Source organism: Electrophorus electricus, chromosome 1 (assembly GCF_013358815.1).
Source record: "Electrophorus electricus isolate fEleEle1 chromosome 1, fEleEle1.pri, whole genome shotgun sequence".
Classification (NCBI taxonomy): Eukaryota; Metazoa; Chordata; class Actinopteri; order Gymnotiformes; family Gymnotidae; genus Electrophorus; species Electrophorus electricus.
The window spans coordinates 15488232-15502239 of NC_049535.1; the positions used below are offsets into that span (position 1 = coordinate 15488232).

At 46.0% G+C, this 14008-nt stretch overlaps 1 protein-coding gene across 5 annotated transcripts in view; it reads left to right on the top strand.

The window, feature by feature from the left end:
• kalrnb (kalirin RhoGEF kinase b) overlaps positions 1-13889 on the top strand; it is a 51435-nt gene extending 37546 nt beyond the window's left edge. For 3 of the 5 annotated variants that reach the window (XM_035524729.1, XM_027020793.2, XM_035524733.1), the window contains 15 exons: positions 477-723; positions 6423-6700; positions 7428-7541; positions 7987-8093; positions 8225-8291; positions 8637-8740; positions 9537-9606; positions 9712-9798; positions 9914-10006; positions 10133-10183; positions 10306-10383; positions 10768-10953; positions 11100-11271; positions 11413-11576; positions 12520-13889. In XM_035524729.1, the coding sequence (XP_035380622.1) occupies positions 477-723; positions 6423-6700; positions 7428-7541; positions 7987-8093; positions 8225-8291; positions 8637-8740; positions 9537-9606; positions 9712-9798; positions 9914-10006; positions 10133-10183; positions 10306-10383; positions 10768-10953; positions 11100-11271; positions 11413-11576; positions 12520-12738 (2037 nt within the window). In that variant the 3' untranslated portion in view covers positions 12739-13889. Of the gene's footprint in view, positions 1-476; positions 724-3359; positions 3602-6008; positions 6104-6422; positions 6701-7427; positions 7542-7986; positions 8094-8224; positions 8292-8636; positions 8741-9536; positions 9607-9711; positions 9799-9913; positions 10007-10132; positions 10184-10305; positions 10384-10767; positions 10954-11099; positions 11272-11412; positions 11577-12519 lie in introns of those variants that run through there. The other 2 variants (XM_027020794.2, XM_027020795.2) reach the window with 2 other exon arrangements.
• The last annotated feature ends 119 nt before the right edge of the window (positions 13890-14008 follow it).

A 14008-nucleotide genomic window follows, 5' to 3' on the forward strand; every position in this document is an offset into this window, starting at 1 on the left:
TGTGTGTGTGAGTGTGTGTGTGTGTGTGTGTGTGTGTGTGTGTGAGAGTGTGTGTGTGAGAGAGAGAGAGAGAGAGAGACAGAGAGTTTAATATGTGAATTACTTAAATCTCAGATTGTAAACGCTCAGCATCCTGCTGAAAGGAGCTCTTATGTGGAGCTCTTAACAACCAGGACCCATCACAGAGCCTGCAAACACACACCTGCGTGCACCGTTATGTGTTTATTTGTCCGCCCGTTCATCCGTCCATAATTTGTATTTATCTTTCACTCTCTCTGTCTTCCTCCCACTCTCGCTTCTTTGAATCATTGAACGATATTTTTCCAAATGATCTTGTAATCCACATTGCCTTAATCTGATGTTGCCCTTCTCCTACTTCATTCTTTTTCTCTCTTTCTTTCTCTCTCTCTCTCTCTCTCTCTCTCCTCCTCCGGCCCCCCGTCCTCCTGCACGTGTGTGTGTGTGTGTGTGTGTAGCTGTCGGGCGGTTGCGAGCACACCGTAGTGCTGCAGGACTTCACGGCAGGTGCGGCGGGAGAGATGAGTGTGCAGGCGGGCCAGACGGTGGAGCTGCTGGAGCGACCCGGGGAGCGGCCCGGCTGGTGTCTGGTCCGCACCACTGAGCGCTCGCCGCCCCAGGAGGGCCTGGTGCCCAGCAGTGCCCTCTCTGTCTCACACTCGCGCAGCAGCGTCGACATGGACTGCTTCTTCCCTGCCGGCAAAGGTAGGCCCACGCCTGTGCGAGCACGCACACACACACGCACTCATGCCCATGGGGCACATATCAGGCTGCATGATCACATGTCTGGTCACAAGGACATCATGCTCCAGACACACACAAATACACACACACACAAACACACACACACACACACACACACACACACACACACACACACACACACACACTAGCTATTGACCGCTAGCGAAATGCACAGAACATGTCTATAGCTTTTATAATTTAGATGAGATGCAAGAAATTTACATTCAGATTCACGTTCCAATGAGAGAGACAGTGAACTTCAGCACACATTATGGAGGGTCCTGCTGGAGTGGAACAGGAGCTGTGGTTGTTGATTGGTTGTTGAGGGTGAGCAGTGTTCAAATTCATAACCACAGTGACATGACAACATACACATCACAGCTAGAACGGGTTTTTTCCTGGCCCAAAAAACCCGTATTGGGTTTTACTCAAAGCGTTTTTTGGCCCAAGATTCTCCAGGATCATCACCTACCAGGGTCGCTCTGTGCGGACATGAGCAGGGAACAGGGAGGCGAACAAGCAGCGATTCGCCTTAACCCTGGGTTTAGTGTGCAGGAAACGGCACGCTGGCCTATCACCTTCTGAGTTAACGGATAATTAGGTCAGGGTCATTAAAGGGCCGGTCCGAGGAGTCGTGGGAGTAGCAGTAAGGGCTCTGGCAGGCCCCCTTTTGCTCTCTCTAGGTACTAACGAGCAGCCTGTCTTTTGGACCAAGGCTCGAGCTGATTGGTCACTTCACTGGGGAGCAGTGCTGAGGGATGTCTCCTGAAGTCCATCTCTACAGTCTTCAGCACGTCCAATCCCAAGTTGTTCTGACTGGACCAGAGCAACCGTTCAACCTCTTGCCAATGCGCACACTCCTAGCGTCAAATCATAGTGTCCTCTGCAAACCTCAGGGGTTTAACAGCTGGGTCTTTGGATGTGTAGTCAGTGGTGTATAGAGGGAGTAGTAGGGAGAGGGCGCATCCCAGGACCATACCAGTGCTGACTGGTATGAAATGGTGGTGGGGGAGGGCGCGCTACAGTGGGCTGGGAGAGATGGAGGGGAGAGTTTCTGGAATGATGGTGTTGAACCCGGAGCTGAAGTCCACAAACAAGAGCCTTGCATGTGTATTGCAGGATATATTGCAGTTCTACGTGGACTGCGTCATCCACTCACCTGTTTAACCGGTCAGCAAACTGCAAGGGGTCCAGGTGTGCTGCACCGTTGTTCGGGTGGGCTGACACCAACTTTTCACAGGTATTGAGCAGGCCCTCGGCACACCTTTGCAGGGTCGTTGTCTGAAAACCTGCTTTTCTGCGAAGCTTCTTTTCGTCGCTCTGATCTCCTTGGTGAGTTCCTGGCCTGCTCATACAGGGATCTACTCCCTCTTCTGTAGCCCTGCTTATGGCAGCTTCAAAAACACTGCAGTGAGTGCAGTGAAAACAACCTCTCCTCGCCTGTCTGTTTCCTCACTGGCTTTGCCTGTAGGTTGCGATAAGATGACACCACCCAGGACAAAGGAGGGAAACTCACGGTGAATAAAGCAGCTCGGAGTTTATGGACAGTTTCTTCTGTTCTGGCTGCAGGGTGCCTTATTTACACTGTGTCATCTGCTCACCCACCTTTCATTTTCCCCTGATGGCTTTCTGCGATCCACTCAGTATAGAAGCAGATGTACTCCACTGTGAGGAATGCAGTTACCAGGTGTCAGTGAACCAAAGGGCAGTACAACGGTCCGACTTACGGTCGGTCCCGGTGAGCGGAAGCAGCTCATCCATTATGTGGGACGTGGAGCAGATCTTCACACACACACACACACACACACACACACACACACACACACACACACACACACACACACACACACACACACATTTATAGGGTAGAATGACAAGTTAAATCTGATGTTTTGTATTTGTGTGTATGTGTGTGAGTAGTATTATTGCATCATATTGTGGGAATGCTTTTTCTGTGTCTGTCTATTTAAAAGTATGTACAGTATTTGCATTACAACAGGATTTGTGTTTGTGCATATATTTGTGTGTGTTTGTGTGTATGGTGTACTGTGTGTGTACTGTATCTGTGTGCTCGTGTATGTGTGTAGGTATGTATCGTGTATATGTGTGACATTGAGACTGCATCTCTGTCTGATTCGTGGAGAGTGAAGTAGGTAAGGTGACTAGTCGGTGTTGTGACATAAACCCTCCCTTTCTAAAGTGGGGCACTGCAGTATGTAGTCCTCAAGTCTTTCTAGCTGTGGATGGACAGACAACCACACACACACACACACACACACACACACACACACACACACACACACACACACACACACACACACACACACACAGAGTTCTTGACTTCCCTTGTTTTGCTTGCAAATGATATCTTTCTGTAATCTGGTGTTAATAGGCTCTTTGTGTCAGAAGGGAAGTGCAGTTTCAGTACTAGTTGGATATTCAAATTGCACTTTCCAACACTTCCTAAGCTCACTCCCAGCCTGTCTGCTTCATGGCTTCACCCTCTCTCTGTCACACACACCCCTCTTTCTCTCTCTCTCTCTCTCTCTCTCTCTGTCTCCACCCTGGTCCCTCCTCTGTGTTGTGTAGAGCGCACTGAAGTTATGTCTCCAATTTTTCCTGAACTGCTTTAAGCCACACGTACTCTCTGTCTGTCTGTCTGTCTCTCTCTCTCTCTCTCTCCCTCTCTCCCTCCCTCCCTCATCCATCTGTCTCTCCGTGTCTCTGGCCATGCGTGTGGGGCAATAGAGGGTCACTATGCGAAGGGGGCGGTCATGTTGTGCTTGTGGAAGGTGTTTCAGTTGGATTATTAAAAAACTGGACTGTTGTAAAGGAACAGGTGCGTAACCTCTTTTATGGCCATGTGTGTGTTTTCAGCTGCTTTTTTGTCCAGTTGTGTTTTACAACATTGAGGCATCCGTACGCTCTGCATTTTTAACCCTTGAAGGTCGTGTGTGTGTGTGCGTGTGTGTGCGAGCGCGCGTTTGTATGTGAACTGTGCGTGTGCGTATGTAAGCGCTTGCGTGTACGTGTGGTTTTTGGATATTTTCTTTTTCTTCAGTATGCTACGTGACATTGTGGTGTGTGTGTGTGTGTGTGTGTGTGTCTCAGCTTTGCAGGCTAGTTTCAATGGCTAGTTAATGATCATGTTAATTGGGTGACTGGGGTTGTGTCAAAGTTTCGACTTCAGTGCCACAGAATCACAAAGAGCTGGATCCTGACTCCCCAACAACCTGCATCAGGACAGACACTCCCGCACAGCTGGCTGTGCTGGCTCAAACAGTCCTGGAGTAACACTGTGCTGAACAGCTGCCTACTTCACACGCACACTGTGCGATTCTTTTTTTTTGGCAAGCGTTTCATTTCAGGTGATCTGTGTATGTTGAGGGTTTTTTAATAACTTCATTAACTAAACCTAGTGGTGCTTTATTGACAATAAGGTCCAAACCAATTGCAGGTTTTAAGATGTCGGATTGCGTGAGTGTTTGAATCTGTACAGTCGGTGTGTTTCTGGGAGGAACACAGCAGGACTGCCTTGCTAGGGCAGGCTCAGCTAAAGATGACACAGTCCAACTATAGATTTGAATCATTTTCCTTTGATGGAATTTCATTTAGGGTTTTTTTTCATTCACTTCTAATGCCATTTAATCATTTTTTCAGTTTATCTTATTTTTGTGAGGTGAAATTTAAATCTAATTATCTTTATATCTGTCGTTAATGTTTTTAATGAATATCATTAGTCACTTTAGCCTGCTTCTCCGGATTATTTCTCAGTTTTCTTCTTTCCCTCTTTCACTCTTGAAAATTGCTGTGGTTAATTTGTGCTGTCTTTTGCATGTTTGTGGAGTTGAGGTGGTTGGATTTTGTGCCTGTGTGTGTGTGTGTGCACGCATGCATGTGTTTGTGTGTGCGTGTGCACGCTATGTTGTCTTGTAACCTAATTTCTCTATCCGCAAGCTTGTCGCTCCTGGGCTCCGTTTGCTGTGGAGGCTCAGATCAGGTGCAGCACTCAGATCTGCAGCCATGGCGCGTCTGCCCTCCAACTGCAGGCGCACTCCATAAGACTCTTAAATTTCAGGCTGCGGATCCTTTCGGGTCCTCGGCGCCTCTTTTATCATTTGGCACATTTTCAGTAAGGGTCCAGGCACCTGCATCTGTAGCGTTTGGAGAGAGGAAGAGCCTCCCCCACAAGCCCGTCTCCCTCTGCTGTGCCGTTTCTTCTCGAGCAACAGCAGGACTCGCACCTGCGTCTCTGCCCCCGACATCCGTCATGGAAACTGCCTTTTTTGGGGGCGGGGGGGGGGGTGTTTCTCAGGCGAATGGCGGAATGGGGGACGTCGTGAAATATGTGGTGGCGTCGGGCACGGTGCGTTGTCCGGTTTTATCTGGGACAGATGAAAACACAGTAATGGAACGCTGCCTCGGGTGTGAAGTCCTCACTAACTGATGCCTACCATCGGAATGCCAAAGTGTCAGAAAGCTGAAAGAGTCAAGCTGTTCGTTTTAGACAATGAGGGCTTTTGTTTTCACACGTGCTCAGTTGGGATCTCCCCTCAGACAATGGGCATGGGAAAGCTAAGGGCCCCATGTTGACCCGCACCCTGGGAGAGAATCGGGGCAAATCAGAGTTGTCGCTCAGGGCACAACTGTTCCAGGGGACTGATGGCCCAGTAGTTTGGAAGTATTGTCAGGATTGGGCCGGGGGGGGGTCCCACATACAACACACACTGGAGAGCAGAGAGAAAATGACCTTCGACTTTTTAAGCTCTTCTGAAATACCTTATCTTTGAGAGTTGCCAGGTTTAATAAGTTTGAGTGATGACCTCAGCCTTTTCGAGGTTCGAGTATTATATACCTGCTCATATACCTGATCAACCTGCTTGCTAAATCTCAGGATCTTGATTCAACAAAAGACCTCACATCCATACATACTGAGTATATAATTAGATATTATACAGAAATGTCATATAAGCAAATTCACTGAGAGGAGTTTTGATAGGCTCTCGACTAAAGTAAATCTAATCCAGTTCTCTTATCACTATTAAGTGCTGGTTTTCCATTGGTTCACACGCCAATGGGTGTGGAAAGTGAACTGAGTCCTGGTATCTCTCAGTGGTATGTTTTCCCAGCACAGAGCGACTTCATACCACATCACGAGATCAGGTTGGTCCGGTTTGGCCATTGCTCTTGCATATGTCTGACTTTTTATCCAATCACAAGGCTGGACTGTGAAGTATGTGCTGACACCTACCGGGTCTGTGTCGCTGGAAAGATGACTTTCTTATCAACATACCAGTTCCGTGCTCCAATCAGAAAAGGGGATTCGGTCATCTTGCCTTCGGTACTGTTGAGTTTAATTTGGAGATTTTGGGCTACTTGTGTATCTTGTTCGGCTATGCCAGAGTTATGCTAGAATGTGTCAGGTCTTGCGTTGCCGTTGACGCTTTCAGTAGCTTCCTTTAAGCTCGTATCACTTTTACATTTGACCTGAGGCTAACAATGTCGGCCTGACTGTATTTAGCATTCATCTGTAGTTGGATGGGAGTGAGTCGTTTATTATGTTTATTGGTAACTCTAGCTACCAGTTATAGGAGTGGATAGGATATTAATTTTCTGGTTATCTCTAGCTTCATCTGTTTGGCTGCTTTGCTCTGTCGTAGAGAACTATCCAGTGGGCAGTACAGATGTGAAGTCGGAGTCATCGTCATCCCTGCAGCCCCAGGTGTCCGTCAGCTCCCTGCCCAGCAGCTCGGCCGGTCCCAAGCGCTCCGGGACGACCGGGAACACGCTGAAGAAGTGGCTGACGAGCCCCGTGCGGCGGCTGAGTCACGGTAAGGGCGACAACGCCAACGCCAAGAAGCCCAACAGCAAGCAGCGCAAGCGGGACGGCCGCAAGAGCGTGGACCTGGGACCCCAGCCCGAGGACAGCGCGGAGGAGGTGAGCCGAGGTCAGGGAAGCCTGTCCTATGTGAGGCGCAGCCGAGCCGAGCTGAGCAGAAATGAGTTGAGGTTAACTGGATTTAACTGAGTTGATTTCAGTTGAGTTGAGCTGAATTAAGTTGACATGAGAACAGTTGAGATGAGTTGAGCTGAGTTGATCAGGATTAAACTCAGGATTAAACTGAGTTGACCTGTTCTGACCTGAGCTGACCTGATCTTGCCAGGGCTGTGTTGATTTGAGTGAAGATGAGTTAAATTGAGCTAAACTGAGATAATCTGACCTGAGTTGACCTCAGTTGACCTGAACTAAGTTAAACCAAATATTGAGCTGAAAACACTCTAAATGATTTAGCACTGCTCACAATGATTCTTTACCACACACACTCGACATGCACATACATCATGAGCCCTGTGTCACATGTAGCAGGCCCTTCTCATTTACTGTTAGTCCATACTGTGTTTGATGCTGCTGTAGAACGCACTATCACAGACACAGTGAGCAGGTAGGGAAGTGCGAACAACACTGTAAATTCAGGACTGCTGTTCAGAGTCAGAAAATCTTATATAAATAACTTTTCCGTGTTAGCTGCTCCCAGGTGACTGCAGGAGTTTTATATGCCTCACCGTCAGGGATTGAAGGACTTTTGTTCTCTCTCTCTCTCTCTCTCTCTCGTTCTTACCCTCACGCTCCCACTCACTCTCACCTGCTCTCTGTCTGTTTGAAGAGAGGGAGAAGAGGCGTGAACAGCGGAGGAGAGGAAGAGGCTGAAGACGATCCCCACACACCTCTGCCTCCCCCGATGGAGATCATTAAAGATCCTTCTGCTCAGGAGGAGAAGGTAGACCATGGAATATGGTCACACCCACCACTCACTTCACTTACCAACCCATCACTTCATTTGTATTTATATTTATCCTTATTTTATCAATTATATTTATTATTTATATATGCAGGCATATATAATGTTATGTCATTTCAATTGCTTATTTATGTAGTTTTGACATATACATAATAAAATATTACATATTTTACATATTTCTTATTTCATCTGCCCATTGTTTAGTACTGTCTTTACCCACAGACTAGTGTTTTGTACTAGCTGTATGTTACTGACCCTGTCATGTCTTATCTGGCTTTCTCAAATCATTTTACAGTACCTTACCATCCAACATTTAACGCCATCTCTCCACACCTCTCTATCTCCCTCTCTCCCTCTCTCTCTCTCTCTCCCCCTCTCTCTCTCCCTCTCTCTCGCTCTCTCCCCCTCTCTCTGTCTCTCTCAGACTCCGGAGCCTGGCTCTTTCCCATCGTTTGGCAGTGTGGCCGTATCCGATCAAACACCTCGGGATCCAGAAACAGAAAAGAAGAACAAAGCTCTGAGGGGACGCATGTAAGGATCAACGGCATATTAATGAGCATGGGTGTGTGTGTGTGTGTGTGTGTGTGTGTGTGTGTGTGTGTGTGAGAGAGTGAGAAAGAGACCTAGGAGCCTAATGGCCAATGCCCATCACCTTCCCGTAGGTTCGTACTGAACGAGATGGTGCAGACGGAGAAGGACTATGTGAAAGACCTGGGTATAGTGGTGGAGGTAAGCAGTTGGGACTACAACCGATGGATCTCAGTCAACATTGCGTCAATCAAAACCACAAACAGTAGAGTGTTGTCCTATATAAACTAGCTGCCCCCGTGAGGGGTGAAGCTTGTGCTTGGGCCATGATTATTGTGAGAGTTATCATTTGGATGATGTAACATTTCATCTGTTCTAGCTTTCAAAAATAAAACTATTGGGAGGTTGTTTTGTGCTGAGAAAAGTTTATTTGCTTGAAAGTTACTCGATGTCCCTATTTCCTTCGCAAAATGCCAGGGCACATTTTTATGGTGGGCCTTTAAAAATATAACTGAACTACTCATCTCTCTTTTTTCTCCATGTCAGGGTTTTATGAGGAGGGTTACAGAGAAAGGTGTCCCGGAAGACATGACGGGGAAAGATAAAATCGTTTTCGGGAACATCCATCAAATCTATGACTGGCACAGAGAGTGAGTTGCGTTTTTGTGTCATTAGAATGACATCACACCAGTCCTTTATTTATTACCATTATCTGTGTCTGACCAGCCAAGACATACGACAATGACACAAGCGAAATACTTTAAATTAATTTCTCTCAGTCAACACAACTCCTGAAACATTTCATTCCACTTCTAGAATTCTTTAAGAAAAAATGCTCAAAATATGAAATGTTTTTATTATGTAATGTGTACTTTACATAAGGCACCATCAGTTTGTGTCAGGAGATGAATGGCTCAGTTTTAAATCCACTTGCTTATACAGTTTGTTTGTCAAGAGAATGTTTAAACATAGTTTTCAAATTTTGTTTGCATTCACCAAACTCCAAAACCCCAGAACAATAATGCATTCAACATAGCACTACATAGGCTGACTGTTTTGCATAGAACATGCGAGAACTTTCCAGGTAAATTGTGGGTTTATAACTTTTGTATTCGTGGAAATCACATTGTAAGCAAAAAACATTCGAAATATGCACTTGGGTAAACTATACTGAATTACTGAGAAATGGTGTATTCATAATGATATTTACAATATTGGACATCTTATTTTAGACAGTCACAGAGTACAGATTGTGTGACATGAGTATACACGGAGAGAAACGCATGCATTACGGCTAGAGTTTCCTGGTAGATATCAGATTAATTTAACCATTTCAGCAGGGAAATATGGGCATTGGCACTGGCACCAGGACAGGAAGAAGAGAGAAGAGTTTACGAATATGTCCAGAAGGTTTCCTCAGCACTATCAAAATGTTTCCTTTGAAAGGTTTTTCATGGGAGAACTGGAGAAATGCGTACAAGACCAAGACAAGCTGGCTGAACTTTTCATCAAACATGTAAGGACAAAGGGTATATTGTTTGTTTGTTTGTTTGTTTTTTTGTTTGTTTTTTTGTTCAGAGTGTGTGTGTATCTGACCTCAGCACGTGTTTTGTATCTGCAGGAGCGGCGGCTGCACATGTATGTGATTTACTGTCAGAACAAACCTCGCTCTGAGTTCATAGTTGCGGAATATGACACGTACTTTGAGGTGAGCACTGCACAGTTAACAATGAACCGGCCACATGTTCTCCGTGGCTGTGGGCTTCACTGTGGCCCCTGTGGGAAGCAGTAACACCTATCACTGTCGTTCTGTGCTCTGATAGGAGGTGAAACAGGAGATCAACTCCAGGCTGTCCATTAGTGACTACCTAATCAAACCCATTCAGCGAATCACCAAATATCAGCTCCTGCTCAAGGTAAAGCCTGGAAAGATTGGATTTATCACAACAGCTCTGCAATATTAGCAAGACGTTGTTGGGGTTTTTTTTCTTTCTTTTACATAATAAAATGTATAATTACATAATCAAATCTTTATCTTTTAGGACTTTTTAAAATACAGTTCGAAGGCAGGATTGGACTGTCAGGAAATAGAGGTAGGAGGTTTGGGGCGTGTGCGCGTGCGTACGTGCACGCCTTGTTCGTGCCGTCTTTCTTCTTACGTAACTTTTAACTGCACGTTTCTCTCTTCCACCACCCCACACCCCCTCACCCACAGAAAGCGGTTGACCTGATGTTTCTGGTGCCCAAACGCTGCAATGATATGATGAACCTGGGTCGGCTTCAGGGTTACGAGGTGCGCTCGCCGTCTGCAGCCATGCACGGTTCAGAACGGAGCCGTTCTGGCAGGGCTGCTGAATTAGGGCCAGTTTTTGGTAACGCGAATGATGCAGATGGTTTAACTTCATGGTAGAGAAGCACTCCTACTTTAAGATGCTCTGTGAGGGCCCGATCGGCTCCATTTGCATTGTAAACTAGGTGCTTTAAATAAAAGAAATGGACGTGCGTTGTCATAACTGATGTAAGTAGAGTCGGCTTGAACTCTGTCGAGCTACGTAACAGTGTATAGATGATGTAGTCCAACCCTAACGGGTGTGTTTGTGATTGTGTGTGTGTGTGTGTGTGTGTGTGTGTGTGTGTGTGTGTGTGTGTGTGTGTGTGTGTGTGTGTGTGTGTGTAGGGTAAACTGACGGCTCAGGGAAAGCTTCTTCAGCAGGACACGTTCTTCGTGACGGAGCAAGACTCGGGTGTCCTGTCCCGCAGCAAAGAACGCAGAGTCTTCCTCTTTGAGCAGATCGTCATCTTCAGTGAGCTCCTGCGCAAAGGTTCTGCCACCCCAGGATACCAATTCAAGAGGAGTATCAAGGTATCCAATGGAAACCGGTTACTTAGGTTACATCAGACTGCTTGTGAGGCTGGTGGACGGGACAGTGTACTTCATGCTCGGTTTAACGGATTTTATGTGCAGTGGCTTTTACCTGAAGCAGTGTGTTCATGTGTGTATCTGCTCAGGTGAGCTATCTGAACATGGATGGGCAGGTGGAAGGCGACCCTTGTAAATTCGTGCTGTCGTGCCGTGGGTCGTCCGAGAGGCTCACGCTCCAGGCGGCTAACGTGGACATCAAGCAGGAGTGGGTGCGCAGCATACGGGAACTGCTGGACCTGCAGAGTAGCTTCCTGACTGGTAACGCCTGGAGGGAGGGAGGGAGGGAGGGAGGGAGGGATGGATGGATGGATGGATGGATTCTGTTAAATTCATGTCTGCTTTTCAAGAGTTACCAACTGGATTTTATTTTTGTGTCGGCATACATTTTATCGCGTCTAGCACTCCAGAACCCACTGGAGTACCAGAAGAAGGAGTCGGGTTCCCTGAGCCGCCAGGCATCCAGCAGTAGCCGCTCCTCCTCCTCGCACTCCTCCACCCCGCTCAAACCCGCCTCTTCAACCCACGACAGCCCCGCCCACAAGCCCAGCAAGCATCAAGAGGAGGTCAGCACTCACAAACTCACACGCATGCGCATCTCGGCAGCTTTCATTCAAGGTTTCGCTTTCAAACGTGTAGTCCTTTGAAAGGAAATTTGTTCACAATTTTTAAAAAAAAGAAAAAAAAAAAAAGCTAAGCTCCTTTAACAATAAACACCATAACTGACACCACAAGCCACAAGGAGAAGCAAAACAGACAACACATGCCTATTTTCGGCGCTGAAAGCTATTTGGTACGTTAATAGCTCAGGACAGAAATCCATCTGCTAAGCTAAAACAAACCTTGTGTAATACACCTCCAGTCTTAGACTAGGTGCAGGACAGGGCTGCTGCACTGACCTCAATAAGCCAGAGTGTTGTTCTGTATTTGGGTTTGCTTTAGGTTTGTAGTTTAGATTTGTATCTGAATGTGTATTATGTTTGGCTCAGAGGTTCTCATCGCAGGGTTCATGGAGATCAGACCCTCATCGCTTGTCTTTCAGGAACGAACAGCTACTCTTAGTGGGGCGACTGGCCTAGTTTACCTCCATCCCACTGTTCCTTTCACCCCTCCCCATAATGCTTTGCAGCCTTGACATAGCCTCATTTCTGGGGCCTCAATAAATCAGCCTGTGACAGAGAGGCAGAGTGGAGGAGATATTCTGCTACATTTTTATTCCGAAGTGTCTGAAAACTCGGCTTCCTCATGTAGCTGTTCCTTCGCCTTCGTGAGAGGTAGGTCAAGGTTGGTCCAGGCAGGGAGAGTACACCAGCCCGCATAAGCCACTGGCCTGGTTAGTCATCCGAAGCCAGCTAGATACATACATATCTGTTGTATACATGCCTATGATAAAAGTAGCCTTAAGTGGTGGGAATGTTATCTTGGAGTTTGAAGTCTCTTGGGCAGTTATGGAGATTAGGGCAGTGTGCTTTTGTTTAATCTGGTTTGGGTGTGTGTGTTCACTTCTAGGAGCTGGATGAAGCAGAGTGTAACGGCTTATCATCAGTCCTGGTGACGCAGGACTACAACGCCGTAAAGGAGGATGAGATTTGTGTGGTGGTAGGAGAGAAGGTGCAAATCCTGGCGTCTAATCAGCAGAACATGTGCCTGGTGTATCGTCCTGCCAACAGCCAATCACCCGCGGCAGAGGGCTGGGTGCCGGGACATGTGCTCTCCTCAACCCAATAAAACCAAGCCCCCACCCTCCTCCCTCCCACCCACATAATAAAGCCCTATGGTCACCACTAACCAGTCAGCATTCACCTTTCAGTTTTACAACAGTGGACCCTATGCCAGGAAGACACGCCAGTCGTACTCTTCTTGAGATCTTATTGGCTAAGTAAACAGGAAGTCTGCCTGTCCCATCTCTTACTGCAGTACTGTTATGAACTGGAGATGCACACTAAGTTAGACTTGGATGTGACATCATTTCCTACTGTTGATATGGGTAAAAACAAACAAAAAAGGAAATTAATGAAATATATTATATTAATAATAATAATAAAGATTGTGTTGTATAGAGAGGAACTCGAGGTGAAATTGTTAGTGCATTAAGTGTGGATGTTTTTTGAATGTTGGTGTTCTGCCGTTTTTCATGGACTTTCTGCATTGCTCTGGAGTGCGCTGTTCCCTTCAGACAGACTCCTGTTTCTCTCTTCTCTATACCATGTTGTTTGCACACTGTGTACTATATTTTGTTGTGATAAGATTCTTTTTTTAAAGGCTTTAAAGAATATCTTCTTTATGATTTACAGATACAAAATATGGCATTTAGATTTTTTTTACTGACTCAATCTCCTGTAGAAAAACCTCCTGCACTTTTCAAAATACAAATGTATCGAAAGGACACCAAGTTGTGCAATATCACACGCCACAATGCTCATCATTGAACCTTTAATGTAACTAAGAATTTTAAATGTATTATTCTGTATTATTTTAAATTTGTACATAATATTTTTGACATTGCCATGATAGAAACATACCAGAGGAAATCTTAGCTGCTTACTCCTTCAAGGATAAGATAAATTACGGTAGGTAACACTGCCTCTTCAGTTGGACAGTTATTTTTACATTCAGCATCTTCAGATTTAGTATGTATGAATCATCTAGATCATACCAGGATGAAATGTTTACTAAAATTAGTTAAAGTCAGTGTTGTGGATGGAAGACCTTTATAATTGTCTGTTTCTGCTTTAGCAGGGTTGGGTGGCCTCACTGGGGTAGCTCCCTCCTGCAGACGTTTATGTGTACAGGAAAAAATAAATAAAACCCAGCAGGAATCTCACTTGTTAATCTCTGGAATGTGCTTCATAATAAAGCTGGCAGTTTTTCATCTTGGACATTTGGGTTGTTTACTATTTATACTAAGGTCTTCTAGTCAGGCCGGTCAATGGCATTGTCGGAGATGTGTTGTTATGACATGTTATTTTAAGGTTTTAGATGTTGGTTAAGGTAGTTA